Raw genomic sequence first — 16540 nt, forward strand, 5'->3', positions numbered from 1 at the left:
TTATCACATATTAAGCATTATATAAAGTACATCACTGTTGGTATTTCAAATCCTTACACTGTGAACTTGGTATTAGCTCCATTTTACAAATAAGAAACTAGATTTAGGGAGGATGCATCTTTTGCTAAAAGTCACACAGTTCAGGGGCTGGGGTTGTGGTTCAGTGGTAGAGTGCTTGCCTGGCACATGTAAGGCACTGGGTTCAATCCTCAGCACCACATAAAATATAAATAAATAAAATAAAATTTTTAAAAAGTAAACAAATTAAATTCACCTTAAAAAAAAAAGTCACACAGTTCAAATACAGATAAGTCTCATTTTAGATAGGTTCTTTAGGTTCTTCCCATCCCACCAAGTAGCTCCTCCAGAGTAGAAGACAGAGGGAAATATGCAACGTACACAGGGCCCAAGAAAGTCCCTCTGTCAGGTCACCACAGGCCTCCTCACCTTTTGGGCTCCCTGTAAGGTTTGCACTGAGTGAGGATGGGCTCTTGCTCAGGAGCACATCTTCTTCCCCAGCAGAGCTCTGGGCATCTACTTTCTTCACCTCTCCTGCTGGAACCCTTGGTTCAGAGACATCATCCCCCTGGGGTGTGAGTAGTTTACGATGGCAGAGAGCTGGGTCTCTTGGTACCAAAAAAGCACTAGGGTCAAAATTTTCACGAGGAAATTTAACAATTTTTTGTGATTTTATCCATCGACCGTTTACAAACTGAAATCGTTTAAGGTGAATAATCTGGAGATGAAAAGATAGAAAACAATATATAATAACAACATTATTTTTTAAAGACCTCAAAAATATTTTTTGTTATATATATTTTTTAGTTGTAGTTGGACACAATACCTTTATTTATTTATTTTTATGCTGTGCTGAGGATCGAACCCAGCACCTCACACGGTCTAGGTGAGTGTTCTAACCACTGAGCCACAACCCCAGTTCCTTGAAAATATTTTTTATAAGTGTCTTTACTCCATAATATATTTTATGTGATGGTTATATGAGTATACACAATTATCAAAATATACCTTAATTTAAAAAAAGTCTCCCCGTTTCCCACCAACCTTGTTTCCAAGCCTTCCCCTCCCTGCTCTTGTCTTCCTTTCCCCTCATTTCCACTCCTGGAGCTAGTTAAATCAGTGCTATCAATTTCTTGTGCATCCTTCCCTGGGAAGCTATTCTGGTCTAAGGAAAGAAAAACTTACATTCATTTCACAGAATAGTAGGATGAAGACATGAGTAAGAAAATATATGTAATGTCTGGTTAAAATATACTAGTATTATTAGGGGTTAGCTCAATGGTAGAGTGCTTGCCTAGCATTCATGAGGCTGTAGGTTCAATCCCCAGCACCTCAAAAAGCAAACAAAAAAAAAACACCTTAGTACCTTATATATATTATTTTTTATTTTTTGGTAATGGGGATTGAATCCAGAGGTGTTTTACCAGTAAGTTATATCCCCAGCCCTTTTTATTTTTTTATTTCAAGACAGGATCTTGCTAAGTTGCTGAGGCCGGTCTCTTGAACTTGCTATCCTCCTGTTTTGCATATCAAGTTGCTGGGATTACAAATGTGTGCCATCTTGCCTGGCTTTACAGTTATATTTGATGCAACTTCCACCCGTAAGAAAAACATGTTTTCTTTTTTTTTTTTAAAGCAGTACTGAGGATTAAACCCAGGGCATTCCACCACTGAGCTGCAGCCCCAGACTTTTTTTCTTTTTTCTTGGGATTAGGTTTCCCTAAGGTTGCCCAGGCTGGCCTAAAACTTGAGATTCTCCTGCCTCAGCCTCCTGAGTAGCTGGCATTATAGGTGTGTGTTACCACATCTGGCAGGAAAATGCTTTCTTAAATGAATCTGTTACTTCAAACTCTTCTGATGGACCAAAGGAAAATCTAATATATGAAAGAAGAGAGAAGAAGTAAATCAAATCTAAAAGAACACATAAGTTGGGGCTGGGGTTGTGGCTCAGTGTTAGAGCACTTGCCCAGCATGTGTGAGGCACTGGGTTCGATTCTCAGCACCACGTAAAAATAAATAAATAAATAAATAAATGGATGGATTGTGTCCATCTACAACTAGAATATATAAAGAAAAGAACACATAAGCTCCCGTGCTTGTGCACACACATGTAACTCAGCAGTGTGCCATAGCCACGTGACCAAACTCAGTGGGCAATGGAAACTCCCAGTTGGTTTACTCTCCGATAGTCCAACTAAGGGCTAGCCTAAAGCACCCCCCTCCTCTCCAGAGACCTGGAAGTGTCTTTAACCTCTTCCAAAGTTTTAACTCATTAGCTTATACCACTTGTGGCACTCCTCATACTGTGCTGAATTGCAGTTACTGGCCTATATGACTTCTCTCTCCTAGGCTGTAAGCTTTTTAGGAATAGGAACTACTAAATATTTTTAGAACAATTCACCTCTGTACTCAACATAAAGAACTTGCACAGAAAATATTTTAAACAATGCTATAGGAGAAGTCTTATTCTAAAAAATAACAAAAATTCACGTTAATGGATTTTTCCCCCTTTATATTAGACCTCTGTTCACTCAAGGATAGGGCTGTAACATACCAAGATAGGGGGAAGCCTCCAGAGATCCAGCTTTTTGGTTGCTAAGCAGTGGGTCTTACACTTGGAACAGTAGTACATCTCATTTTCCCCTAGTTCCTCCTCACTGGTGAAAGCACGGAGACAACTGTCCAGGTTGATGGGCTCAGCTTGTGCTCGCCGACTCTGCTCCACACTTTCGTGCTCATCTACAACCTGCAGGGAGAGGGATTAGGATGAATAGGGGTTGTGGTGAGGGTATTTGAAATGGTCATCCATCCAGGTGTGGTGGTACACACTAGCAATCCCCGCAAATCAGGAGGTTGAGGCAGGATAATCTCAAGTTCAAGGCCAGCCTGGGTGACTTAACAAGACCCCTGTCTCGAAATAAAAATAATAAGGACTCAATGGAAGAGCATCCTTGGGTTAAATCTCCAGTACTGGGGAAAAAAAAAGTCACAAAGATATACATAAATACATCGCTCTTTCTGTCACTTACTCCTTTCTTACACTAGATGAGGAGAAAAAAAAAAAATATATATATATATATACATAAATACACATACACACACAACCCAAAATAGAGTCTGAGTAAATACAGACATGAATTTATTTAAGAATATTACAACAATAATATCCTGGATAAAATTTCTACTTATAAGACCATTTCGGAACAATTTTTGAATGTTTCAAATTGACAAAAACGAATAAGGAATTACCTGTTTATTTTTCTTCAATTTTAGAATACTGAAATAGTTCACATGTGAATTACGATCTCCAATCTGCTCTGTTTAGTAAGCCATTTATATTTTAATCAGGAAGACAACATCATTAGTATGCTAGTACAGAGGCTAGGAGAAATTATATCACTGAAACACAGATGCTAGATCTGGATGAAGTGGAAAGACTACAGAAAAGCTCACCGTGAGAAGGCAGTACACCAGGATATAGCCCCAGAGGATACACCATGTAACACTGATTTATCAGAATACCACATATATTAGGCTGGGGTGGTAGAGCACTTGCTTAGTGGTAGAGCACTTGCCTAGCATGTGCGAGGCACTGGGTTCGATTCTCAGCACCATATACAAATAAATAAAATAAAGGTCCATCAACATCTAAAAAATATTAAAACAAAACAAAAAAAGGAATACCACATTTATCATTTTCTCTCTTTCTTCTTTGGGGTACTGGGGATTGAACCCAGGTCTCATACACACTAGGCAGGCATCCTACTATTGGTCTGTACCCCTAACCCTGTGTGCCTTTTTATTTGAGATAGCAGCAAAAAAAGATACAGTAAGCCCGACATGGTGGCACATGCCTGTAGTTCCAGTGAGAGACTGAGGCAGGAGGATCACAAGGACACAATCAGGAATTTAATGAGGCCCTAAGTGACTTAGCAAGACCCAGTCTCAAATTAACAAATAACATGGGCTGGGGATGTAGTTCAGTGGTAAAGTGTCTCTGGGTTTAATCCCTAGTACCACAGAAAAAAAGAAAAAGAAAAGGGGGGGGGGAAAGGAGCTAGCTTTAAAAAAAAAAGAAAGAAAGAAAGAAAACAAATGCATGCTGCTCTTATTAGTAAGGTTCTTAATACCTGCCCAAAACTTTGGGGTTCTGTTAATCAGTTTGCTAGGCTTTGGAGCAAGAAGGAGCTAATAAAGGAGAGAGTAAAAAGGGTAAGTATGTGAGGGTGCATGGGATAGGGAGGTGGGAAGAAAGAAGAACTTAGAACGCAACAGTAAAAGATTTTTTTCCTTCCTCCACTCCTGACTTCTACTTGACAAGCAATTCCAGAACCATGGAGCTGAGACTCTTCTGTTTATCTATTATATATGAGAAGGTGGGAGAGGCACAGCATCAGGACTATGAAGGCTGCATGAGACTTCACACATGGGTATTTTTCTCTAAAGGCAGAGACTGGACTACAAGTATAACAAAGACTGCTTCTGTTTCTGGTAAAGGTCACGTATCATTTCATTTGCTGCCCCTTCCTCCCACAGGTGGACTGGTTATCTTTACCTAAGGCAATTTCTCACAAGTTTCCATTATTGAACCTTATGAGAGGAACACTGGGCTGCTTGGATTACAAACTGGCACAGGTTAGGCCATTCTGTTTAGAATAATTTTCAGGTGAGACCTTTTCTCTTTGGAGAGGATGGGAGTCATGAGACTGTCAAATGCCCCAATAAACTATGAAGGTTGGAGTTGATCATGCAATTATGGTTTTTTTTTTTTTTAATATTTATTTTTTAGTTTTCGGCGGACACAACATCTTTGTTTGTATGTGGTGCTGAGAATCGAACCCGGGCGGCACGCATGCCAGGCGAGCGCGCTACCGCTTGAGCCACATCCCCAGCCCGCAATTATGGTTTTAACATTGCATCACCATCTGGGCTATAGAACTCACTTAAAAAGAGGAACTTGAAGGAAAATTCTGTTTTTAAAAAGGAAATTGGGCTTGACCTTAGTTCACTGACTTCTTTTCTGAGCACAAATTCTGTAGTAATAAGACTGTACTTCTCAGTATCTTTTGAGTTGGTCATTTAAGGGAAAAACAGACATGCTTCAAAGGAAACATGCTGTATCATGATTGTTGGCAGAAGCAGAAAAAGAGGTATATCAAATATAGTAGTGTCTCTTCTCATAGCCAGTTAAATATTATCTCAAATCTCTCTACCAGAGATGCTTTATGGCCAACCACAAATTAAGTATGCTAGTGAAGAATGTTTATTTTTATTGACTATATTTTCTGTGGAACACAAGGATATGGAGCTAGGTGGGGACTGGGAGGATAAAAGGCTAATTAAAAACATTTGTGAATTGACAATATATATTTATCAATAAGTTTTCCTTAAAGATTCCCTGTACTACTCTATGCTGAGATACTCTACTAGTTCAAATAATTTAAATTACTTATAGACATCCTCTTCAAAATGTAAAAAGGTAGGAAATCCATTATATTCTTTAAAAAAAAAAATTTTTTTTTTTTTTAGTTGTTGACAGACCTTTATTTTATTTATATGCAGTGCTGAGAATTGAACACACTGCCTCACACATGCCAGGCAAGCACTCTGCCAATGAGGCCCAGTCCCAGCCCCAGCCCCACCTTTTATATTCTTTTTTTTTTTTTAAAGATATTTATTTTTTAGTTGTAGTTGGACACAACACCCCCGTTTTGCAAAGGGAGCCACTGTCAACATGTTAGCAGATTTTATTCTTTTTTTCACAAACAGTATTTTTTTCTTTTCTTTTTTTTTTTTTTGATAATTGAAGGAATTTTTTTTCCAGTATATGCAATTTTTTTTATACTTGAGTCTACCATGCTCTATTTAACCTTTCCTCAAATGTGGGACAAACATAAAATTGTTTCTAATTTTTTGGTATTTTGAAAAATGTTATATGTTGGACAGAGTATTCTATTTCCCTCTGATAAATAGAATAACTATTTATAGTTATTCTATAAATACTCAGAATAAGAAATATAGTGGAGGTGGGGGTATGAAAGAATGAAGGAATTTTGGATGGTGCAGAGGGGAGTGAGAGGAGGGGTGAGACAGTGGGGTGGGAAGGATGGGAGGAAGGGACAGACATTACTGCCCTATATACATGTATGATTACACTTCTGTAGTGACTCTACACCATGTACAGCCCAAGGAATGAGAAGTTGTGCTCCATTTGTGTACAATGTGTCAAAATGTATTCTACTGTCACTAACTAGAAAAAATTTAAAAAAAGGAAAGTATATAAAGCATATATGCAATAAACTCAATTGTGAACCACGGTATTTCCTATGTCTTCGTGACTCTCTAAAACACATACAGAAACCACATGTACGGAAAGTCCAGATTAGTCACATGTCCCTAACTCCCCAGTAATTCACGGTATCTCAATAGTTCTGTTTCCATGGTATCCCAAATGTATCACTGAAAATGAAAGTGGGGTGAGATTAAATAAGTCATGTAGGCCCTTCTTCCTAGAAGTAGGATGTCCTCCAGAGCTTTTTAGATTTCTCAATGGGATTATTAAAAAGAGGAAGAGATTTACAGACCAAATAATTTTTTTTAATCTTTGATAGAAATGTTTTGTCAGAATAATGTCTTGTCAGATTTTGTGTTGACAAAGATTTAGGAATCTTTCCCTCTTCAAAGGAAGCATGGCTGAAGTTAATGAATTACATTGCTACAATGAGTATGGTCTGAACATCAACATCTCTTCAGTTTTTCTTTAGCTTTTAGCCCACTGATCTTTCATTTGTCAAGAAAGAGCTCCCAGGAACCTCATAGTGTGTGGGGACATATTTAGGGAACTACATCTACAATTTCCCCAATCCTCAAAAGCATAAGAAGATATATTAAATTAACTAAAAGGAATGCTTTTAGAAATAAATTTCCAACATTCAATTGCTATATAAATGTAAAACACACTACAATTCTTCATGACTAGAAAGTCCTTCGAGGGCTGGGATTGTGGTTCAACAGTAGAGCGCGTGCCTAGCACATGCGAAGCCCTGGGTTGGATCCTCAGCACTACATAGAAATGCCCTGGGTTGGATCCTCAGCACTACATAGAAATAAATAAATACAAAAAAGGTATTGTGTCCAACTATAACTAAAAAATAAATATATATATATTTTTTAAAAAAAGAAACTCCTTTGATTTTGCTACTTTTACTTCTCCATCAGATTTTTAACCCATTTTGTACCAATGTCCCTGATGTGGAACTCTAAACACTTATATAGCATTTGATATATAATTATATACTATAATATAAATATTTAATTATCTGGGGCTGGGGTTGTAGTTTAGTGGTAGAGTGCTTGTCTTACATATGTGGTACACTGGGTTCGATTCTCAGCACCACATATAAACAAATGAATAGGGATGGGGTTGTGACTCAGTGGTAAAGCATTTGCCTAGCATGTGTGAGGCACTGAGTTCGATTCTCAGCACTACATATAAATTAATGAAATAAAGGTCCATCAACAACTAAAATTTTTTTTAAAAGTTAAATATTTAATTATACTATCATATTAACGATACATAAGCTCTAGATTATGATTTCCAACTTATTTGAATACACCTTTGTCAATTTTATTGAAAAAGTCCCAGAATTGAAAACTTGGGACTTAATGGGTTTTAATATCTCCATCCTTCAAACAATATTTGGTTTATTAAAAAGTGCCTGGAGTACTTTGTTTATTTTTGTCATGCTGGGATTGAACCCTGGGACTCATGCATGCTAAGCAAGCACTCTACCACTGACCTAACAGTGGTAGAGAAATGTAAAGTGTGATGAACAGTCACTAATATTTACTCTCATGTATCCAGTCTTGAAATATTTCAATCCTTTTTAAAATTTTTTTTGATTACTATGCCCATTAAAGATAGCACCTATTGGGGCTGGGGTTGTGGCTCAGTGGTAGAGTGCTTGCATAGCATGTGTGAGGCACTGGGTTCAATCCTCAGTACCACATAAAAATAAATAAATAAAATAAAAGCACTATATCCATCTACAACCAAAAAGCATATATATATATTAAAAAAAAAAAGATAGCACCTATAATCTAAGAATACATATGAGCTAAGTTATTTTGCTTATCAAATACTACAGCTTTAGGGATATTTAACAAACGGGCAAAGAGATGTTTGTTGGTATGTCAGGGTAGAGAATATAACTTCTTAAATACACTGAGTTTTGTTCCAGGATTTACTTGTTATTAATACTTCTGAAATCTAACACCCCAATACCGATGATATCAGAAGCTGAAAAACAGAAAGTGTAAGCAATTATGTTGACGTGCCAACTGGTTGAATGCGGATGACTTTTTCTGGTTGTTTCAAATTGTCATGATAGTTAAACTGAAAAATAATTTCCTAAATAAAAATCACATCTTATGGTATCCCTGCATACTTACTCTTTCCTGTGATGTTTGATAGCGGAGATGAAGGGCTGTGGGATCCCAATCCACAGCAATATACGCATTTCCAATGAAAGCTCTATCTTCCCCACAATCAATTTTACAGCCTCTGCAAAATCTAAAAAGGAGAAAAAGGTCCATAAAGGAAAAAATAACTATGAAGGGATCTAAATTTTCTAAATCAGAAATATTCTTCCTCCTACTTCCCTCTTGGCTTCACAATTGGTCATGGGATTCTAACTTCAGACTTGGAAAAATACAATAATATTTATTAATACTTATTAGTTCAAGGAATCATATTTATTAATTCTCAAGTCCTTGATTTTACAAAGCACCAAAGAAACAATTGTTAACATACAGGAAGCTGTGAGCATAGTGACAAATAAGCATGGGAACAGATAGAAATTCTAAATTCAGGGCTGGGGTTGTGGTTCGGTGGTAGACCGCTTACCTAGCATGCGTGAGGCACTGGGTTGGATCCTCAGCACCACATTAAAAAAAAAATCTAAACTCAGTTATTTAATAACTTATCTGCTATAACAATGGTATAACAATTTGTTAATAAAATGATATTAGGTAAAAATATACAATTTTTTTTTTTTTGGTACCAGGGATTGGACCCCAGGTCACTTAATCACTGAGCCACATCCCCAGCCCTTTTTTTCATTTAGAGACAGGATCTTGCTAAGCTGCTGAGCCTGACCCCCAAATTGCAACCCTCCTGCCTCAGCTTCCCAAGCTGCTGGGATACACGCATGGGCCACTGCACCCAGCAAAAATATACAACAATGGGCTGGTGATGTGGCTCAGTGGCAGAGTGCTTGCCTCGCACATGTAAGGCACTGGGTTCGATTCTCAGTACCACATAAAACTAAATAAACAAAATAAAGATAATGTGGCCATCTATAACTAAAAAATACTTTTAAAAAAACACAAAAATTTTTAAAGTTGCAGGGAATAGTACACGACAAAGCTATGATTCCAAAGCCTATTTCAGGTTCAGTTTGCTAAGTCCATTACAGTTCTCTAAAAGTCGATTTCAATACTGTCAGGCACTTTGCCTGCTATAACAGAAATGACCAATCAATCTCCATACCTCTGTCTAAATACCCTAAGTATATCATGTTTTATTGGCTCAGAACTTCCAAACTGACAGATAGTTATTGTTTTATGTCTGTGCGGGTTTTGTTTGTTTTTATTTTGAGGTTCTGGGGATTAAACCCAGGGTACTTTACTACTGAGCTACATTCCCAGTCAGGATCTTACTAAATTGCCAAGGATAAACTTGTGATTCTTCTGCCTCACCTTCCCAGTCACTGGGATTATAGGCATGTGCACCATGCCTGACCTAACTGATTTATATTTAAGAAGCAGAAAGTTTAGGGTAAAAATAGTCAAGCATGGTGGTGTGGGCCTATAGTGCCAATACCTGGAAGACTGAGGGACTAAGGTGGGAGGATCCCTTGATACCAGGAGTTCAAGATCAGCCTAGGCAACATAGTAAGACTAAGTTTAAAAAAAAAAAAAAAAAAAAAAAAAGTTTGAATAATGAGTGTTGATCATAAGGTGGTGTACTATAGAGTTTATAAAACCAGCTAAGATTCAAAGGCAAAATTTAGCTGTTGATCTCACAAATAAGATAGGAAGAAACAAATTCTAAGTTTATTTCAAACTGCTTATTTGCTATTAACTTCTCAAGACTGGAAATCTTAGGAAAAAACTAAAATAATCTGAAGTTGCAATTCTATTAAAATTTTTCTTCTATAGGAGATCACTTTACCTATACCACGGGCACCAAGCACAGGAGTTCCCATCTTTCTGCACAACTCGTAGAGTGAATGGATATTGATAGCCCATACTGTCATCACTGAAATAGAAGAAGAGAACATAAACCTAAGAAGCATTTCTGGCTTGAGGTCCACTTCCTTTTCCTCTTCCCTTAAAGTGATTGTAGGAAGGGGCATCTGCCATAGCATTATGCTCGTGCTGGTAGCTCAATGTTGCTTATTCTAATTCATCAGCTATAGCCATGTACCAGCCACAATAGGCCACATCTCTGCTTACAGAAGGCATGGATTACTAGATATCTCTAAAATTAGGTCTACGTGGCATGCAAAAACCTTACAAGATAATCTAATCATGAAATCACCAAATATCCTTCAGCCTTAATTTTATCAGAGGATTTAATTCATATTAAACTAATGTTCGACTTTTCTACTCTAAGAACACTGACATACCATTGAAGGCTATATATTTAAAGGTCTTCTTTAATCAGATTCCTTGTTTATGGTACAGGTAAGATAGGCATCCCTTTTTCTCTACGTTAACTACTTAAAGACATAAGCTGCACGTACTATTCTTTTTTTTTTTTTAAGAGAGATTTTTTTTTTTTTGGTATTGTGTAAACCTCCTTCTTCACTCTTCTTTTTTTTTTTAATTGGTTGTTCAAAACATTACAAAGCTCTTGACATATCATATTTCATACATTAGATTCAAGTTGGTTATGAACTCCCAATTTTACCCCAAATACAGATTGCAGAATCACATCGGTTACACATCCACATTTTTACATAATGCCCTATTAGTAACTGTTGTATTCTGCTACCTTTCCTATCCTCTACGAGAGAGAATTTTTAATATTTATTTTTTAGTTTTCGGCGGACACAACATCTTTGTTTGTATGTGGTGCTGAGGATCGAACCCGGGCCGCATACATGCCAGGCAAGTGCGCTACCGCTTGAGCCACATCCCCAGCCCTGCACGTACTATTCTTGGCATAGCTTCTTTTAACTGCCAATAATTTGTAAGTTATCCAAATTTTTAAAAAATCTACTAAACCTTGCCTGTACAACAAACAACAATTTATACATAATACCATAATATCAAGTTGTACATCTTAAACATATAATTTCCGGGTTGGGGGTATTGCTCAGTGATAGAGCACAAGTTTAGCAAGTGTGAGATTCTGGGTTTATTTCCTAGCTCAAAAAAAAAAAAAAAAAAAAATCCCTGAAAAACAAGATGCTCCCCCTCCCTGTCCCCCAACTCCTATTTTTAATTTTAGTTCATAAAGCTGGGAGGAAAAGAAAAAAGCAAAGCAAGGGATGTTAACCTAAAAGCAGTATACTTTTCAGCTCATTTGGCCATTGATAGTGGCTATCACATGGCTGCTAGAAGTAATTAAACCATGATAAAGACTCACTGTAAGGGCAAAAGTGAATAATGTGTCTTGCACAGCAACTCCCCATCTTTCTGCATAACCTGTCCAATGAATGATACTGATAGTCCTTACTGTCCAGTATTCTGTCCAAATCAACATTAAGTGAGAAAGCAAATGAAAGATAAGGAGCCAAAATGAGCAAGCAGCACTCTCACAGGGAACCCTGTATCCACTGAGCAAAAATAACTTCCCTGTTAATTTAGATCTTGAATGTTCCCCAAAGGCCTGTGTGTTGAAAACTTGGTCTTGAGCCCATGGTAGTACTGGGATAGTAGTATGTGGAATCTTTAGGAGGTGGGATAAGTTAGGTCACTGAGGGTATTAGATATTGTGTTTGAAGGGATATTGGAACCCTGGCCTCTTCATGTCTATACCTCCTCACCAAGGTGAGCAGCTTGTTTACTGCTTCACCAAGGGCTCAAAAGCAATGAGGCCAACTGACCCTGGGTTAAAACCTCTTAAAAACTGTGAGCCAAAATAAATCTTTCCTCTTTTTAACCTGGTTATCTCAGGTATTTGGTATAGTAATGAAAAGCTGACCAATATCCCCACCCTCTAACCATAGTTTCTAATCTGTTTTCTGTTTCCATGAATTTGCTCATTATAGATACTTGATAAAAGTAAAATCATACAATGTTCATCCTTTTGTGTCTGGCTTACTTTACTTAGCATAATGTTTTCAAGCTTCATCTATATTGCAAAATGTGTCAGTGCTTCATTTCTATTGATGGCCATATAATATTCCCCATTGCATATATACTGCTATTGTTTATCCCTTCATCCACTGATAAGACCCTTGGATAGTTTTTAATCTTTTGGCTATTGTGACTTACTAGATCCATTTGATGGAAATCAGAGAGATTTTATCACTTTATTTATAAATATTTCAGTGTGTATTTCCAAAAGATAAACTCTTGTTATCTTTAAAATGGCTGTTAAAATCATTCTCTGTTTAAGCCACTGCAACCTCTATAGTACTCCACTAAAACAGATTTCACAAAGGTCACCAAAGATTGACATTTTATGAAATGTAGTAGGTAATTTTTAGTCCTCTTCTTACTCAATCTCTCTGATTTAAAACAACTGATCATGTCTTCCTTGAAATACTTTCTTCACTTAACTTTTGGTTAACCTGCTCTTTTCTAGGTTTTCTATACACATTACTGGCTGCTAATTCTCCTTTCTCTTTTCAGCCTCTAAATGTTGGAATGAGTCAGAAAATTAGATCTTGGGTATCTGATTGTTTAACTCTTGCTCTCTTAAATGAGTCTTGTCCCAGGGATTTAAATTTCAACTATTAAATGTTTGGTGACACCTTATATATATCTCCAGCAAAAGACATTCAAGTGAATTTCCCTCTTGGATACAATAACAGGTGTACTGAATTTAACTTGATTCTATTCTTTCATGACAAAATCTGCTCCTTCTCCAGTTTTCCTGTTTTCATAAAAGGGAACACCATTCAAAAACAATTGCTCAGGCTAAAAACCTAGCCTGAACTCCTTTTTTTTTTACACACAATCCACATCCAATTCATTAGCAAGTCCTGGGAAAAGTCCTTACCTAGAAGTCCTTTAAATTCAACCCCCCACCTGTCACTTCAAATCTAATCTCACTTATACTAAACATTCATCAACTAAATTGCTTATTATTTGTAGTTATTCTTTAAGATTTACCATAAGCCCTATCTAATAATCAAAATACCCTGTACCATAACAAAGATAAATTTTTTATTCATATTATTACAGAAATAAAACTTTCATTTGCATTATGATAGCAAGAAAATAATCTGTAATTAAACTGAGATACAAATAAGGCACCATAATGCCAATGCTATTCAAAGTCAGTGCATTTATTAATCCAATAGAATAATGGCTGGAGGAATAGAAGGAAAACCGAAAATGCTTATTATCCTTACTTAGATTTATGAAATTATTCCATATTAAAATGACATAGTATAGAAACTATCCAACTGAATCATATATTATGGCATGAGACTTTTTCAGAGTTCATGTATAGCTAGGTACACTGTGACTCCCATTCTGAATTTCAAAGACAATCAAGGTAATACAAATTTATTGATAAATTCATACTCTTTACTTTTGTAATAATAGAAGACAAGTATATTACCTGAAGCATCAGCAGGAGAATGAAAGAATTATTAGAAACTGGAATACCTAAGTGACAAAAGGAAGCAGTATATCTTCTTTTATTCAAAAGATCAAACCAAATGGTTCTTTCAAGTGTGACTTAACTTGACATGGAATGAGTCCTTTATATCATAAGAATTCACATAAATTATTCTCTTAGAGTTTGGAAACTTCAAGTCTAGGTTACCCCCGAACTTACCAATCCTGAGCATGGTTACTAGCTTCCTGAGGTGGGAGAGGGCTAGCTAAACGAGATACTTGAATCCAAACGGCATCATATAGATCTTTTTTCCGGGTATGCACAGTACATGGAACAATCAGTGGCATTCCAAAGAGGCTGGGGCGATTCTTCTGAGATGACAGGAAATACAATTCTGTTCTCATCTATATGTACAAATAAGAGAATAGAGTAAAAAGACAGGACTCTGATTCTCCCAAGACTGCCAATAATAGCATTATTAGACATTTTCAACTTAATTACTACTATACTCTTCTTTTATGGAACCATCTTAAAAAAATATGCAATGGTTATTTAAAGTGGAATTACTGAAAGGTAGAGGTATTGCCAATTTCAGACTTATATCAAAGAGTTCAGTATTTAATATTTCCAAAGTACAATTTTCTCTGATAAATACTTGTCACACACACTGAGTCATATGTAAAAACTGGTAATAGTTTCATAGCTCAAGGTCTTTAAATAATTACAACTTATTCTTTCTCTCTCTAGAAAGTATGCAATAAAAACCTCCCTTCAAAATGTAATTTTCTAAGAATAAGCTATTGATAGTGATTGTTAAAGAAGCAATTCCCAAATCTTTGGGACTTCTGAAAACAAGTTATTATTATTATTTTTTTAATATTTATTTTTTTAGGTGTAGGTCGACACAACACAATGTCTTTATTTTTATGTGGTGCTGAGGATCGAACCTGGGCCCCACCCATGCTAGGCGAGCGCACTACCGCTGAGCCACAATTCCAGCCCAGTTATTAATTTATAACAATTTATCCATTCTACTAAAAGCAACAAAGTGACTTTATTTTTGTTTTTTACAGACATGACAGATTGCCAGTTCTTTTATTAGAGTTTTAAATATATGCATTAAACTTTACCTGGGAAGCATCCTTAATGTGGAAATTTTCAGATTAGGGATGCTCAACCCATATATATATATATATTATATATAATATAATATATAATATGTATATAATATATGGATATCTATAAAAAATTTGACTGGAAATGACTCCTTAATAAATCAGAAGTTTAGAATTATAGGATGGATGGTGGGAGGTCAATATTATTCAAAAAGCTGCTGAGTATTTAGACATTTAATTATTTAAATAGTTTGGTCTTTATGAAGTAGTGAGAAAAGCTAAATCAATAATTTAGGGATTAGCTAGTTTCTAACTGAAAAGACCTTTTTTTATTTCAGATTCTCAAGCATTTTCTTTTGACATTACTCATTTAAGCTTTGTTGTTGTGTTGATTTTGTTGTAATACTCGCAGGAACCTAGACAGTTCAGTTCAAATGTATTTTAAAATAAGAAACAGTGAAGCTGCACATCATGATGCATTCCTGTAATCATAGCTATTTGGGAGGCTATGGCAGGAGGACCACAAGTTGGAGGCCAGTCTGGGAAATTCAGCAAGACCCTGTCTCAAAATAAAACCCACACAGCACATGCCTGTCATCCAGCAATTTGGAAGGCTGAAGCAAGAGGATTACAAGTTCAAAACCAGATTCAATGATTTAGCAAGACTCTGTCTGTCTCAAAATTAAAACACAGAAAGGACTAGGGGATGTGCCTCAGTGGTAAAGTACCCCGGGTTCAATCCCTAGTACCAAAAGTGAAAAACTCCACACAATTTTCTTTTCTCTCTCTCTCTCTTTTTTAACATTTATTTTTTAGTTGTAAAAATAATACCTTTATTTTATTTATTTATTTTTATGTGGTGCTGAGGCTTCAACCCAGGGCCTCACATGTGCTAGGTGAGTGCTCTATTGCTGAGACACAACCCCAGCCATCTGAAGGGTAACTTATCCCAGTGCCCTAGAGCCCAAGTTTACTCAGTTCTTCCCAGGAGAATTTCTACTCCCAGTTCTACTGGGAATTTTCTTGTTTTTTCCTCACAACTTTTTCTTTCATCTGAAAAAACTCAACTCGCTTGAACTCTGCTAAGTTTTTACCCTATTTATTTGATCACACTGCCGTTTTCTACTTTTCATTCTTTTTAGACTTCTCTACTTTTTTCTCAAAAGTGACTCATCATTTAGTTGCTGTCAATATCCTGTTTTTCCCTTCTCCTATTTCCCAATATTACCTATGTTGCCTAGCCTATTCCTCTTCTGTTACTATCTTGCCCCTTCCCCCCAAAAAAAGGGGGAAAAATTACTTTCAAAGCAATCCAATTGGCCCTTTCAACCATGATATCAAAGGGGTATGAATGGTAGTAACGAAACAAAGAAGAAATGATAAATTCAAATTTTATTTTACTTTGTTTTGTTTTGTTTGTAGTACTAGGATGAAACCAGGGCATTACACATGCTAGGCAAGCACCCTATCACGGAACTACCTAAATTTCCAGTCCTTTTAAAACATTTTGTTGTGAAACAGGGTTTTGTTGTTGCCCAGGCTGGCCTTGAACTTGCAATCCTCCTGCCTCAGTATTCTGAGGAGCTGGGTTTACAGGCATATG

General features: G+C 36.5%; 1 protein-coding gene across 1 annotated transcript in view; it reads right to left on the bottom strand.

Annotated features, from left to right (window-relative positions):
* Usp32 (ubiquitin specific peptidase 32) overlaps positions 1-16540 on the bottom strand; it is a 78010-nt gene that overhangs the window by 5583 nt on the left and 55887 nt on the right. Inside the window, exons 22-26 of the mRNA XM_015495368.2 lie at positions 14042-14226; positions 10253-10339; positions 8470-8590; positions 2573-2764; positions 448-736 (exon numbers count right to left, since the gene is read on the bottom strand). Of these exons, the coding sequence (XP_015350854.1) occupies positions 448-736; positions 2573-2764; positions 8470-8590; positions 10253-10339; positions 14042-14226 (874 nt within the window). The remainder of the gene's footprint in view (positions 1-447; positions 737-2572; positions 2765-8469; positions 8591-10252; positions 10340-14041; positions 14227-16540) is intronic.

This window comes from Marmota marmota, unplaced genomic scaffold, assembly GCF_001458135.2.
Source record: "Marmota marmota marmota unplaced genomic scaffold, marMar, whole genome shotgun sequence".
Classification (NCBI taxonomy): Eukaryota; Metazoa; Chordata; class Mammalia; order Rodentia; family Sciuridae; genus Marmota; species Marmota marmota.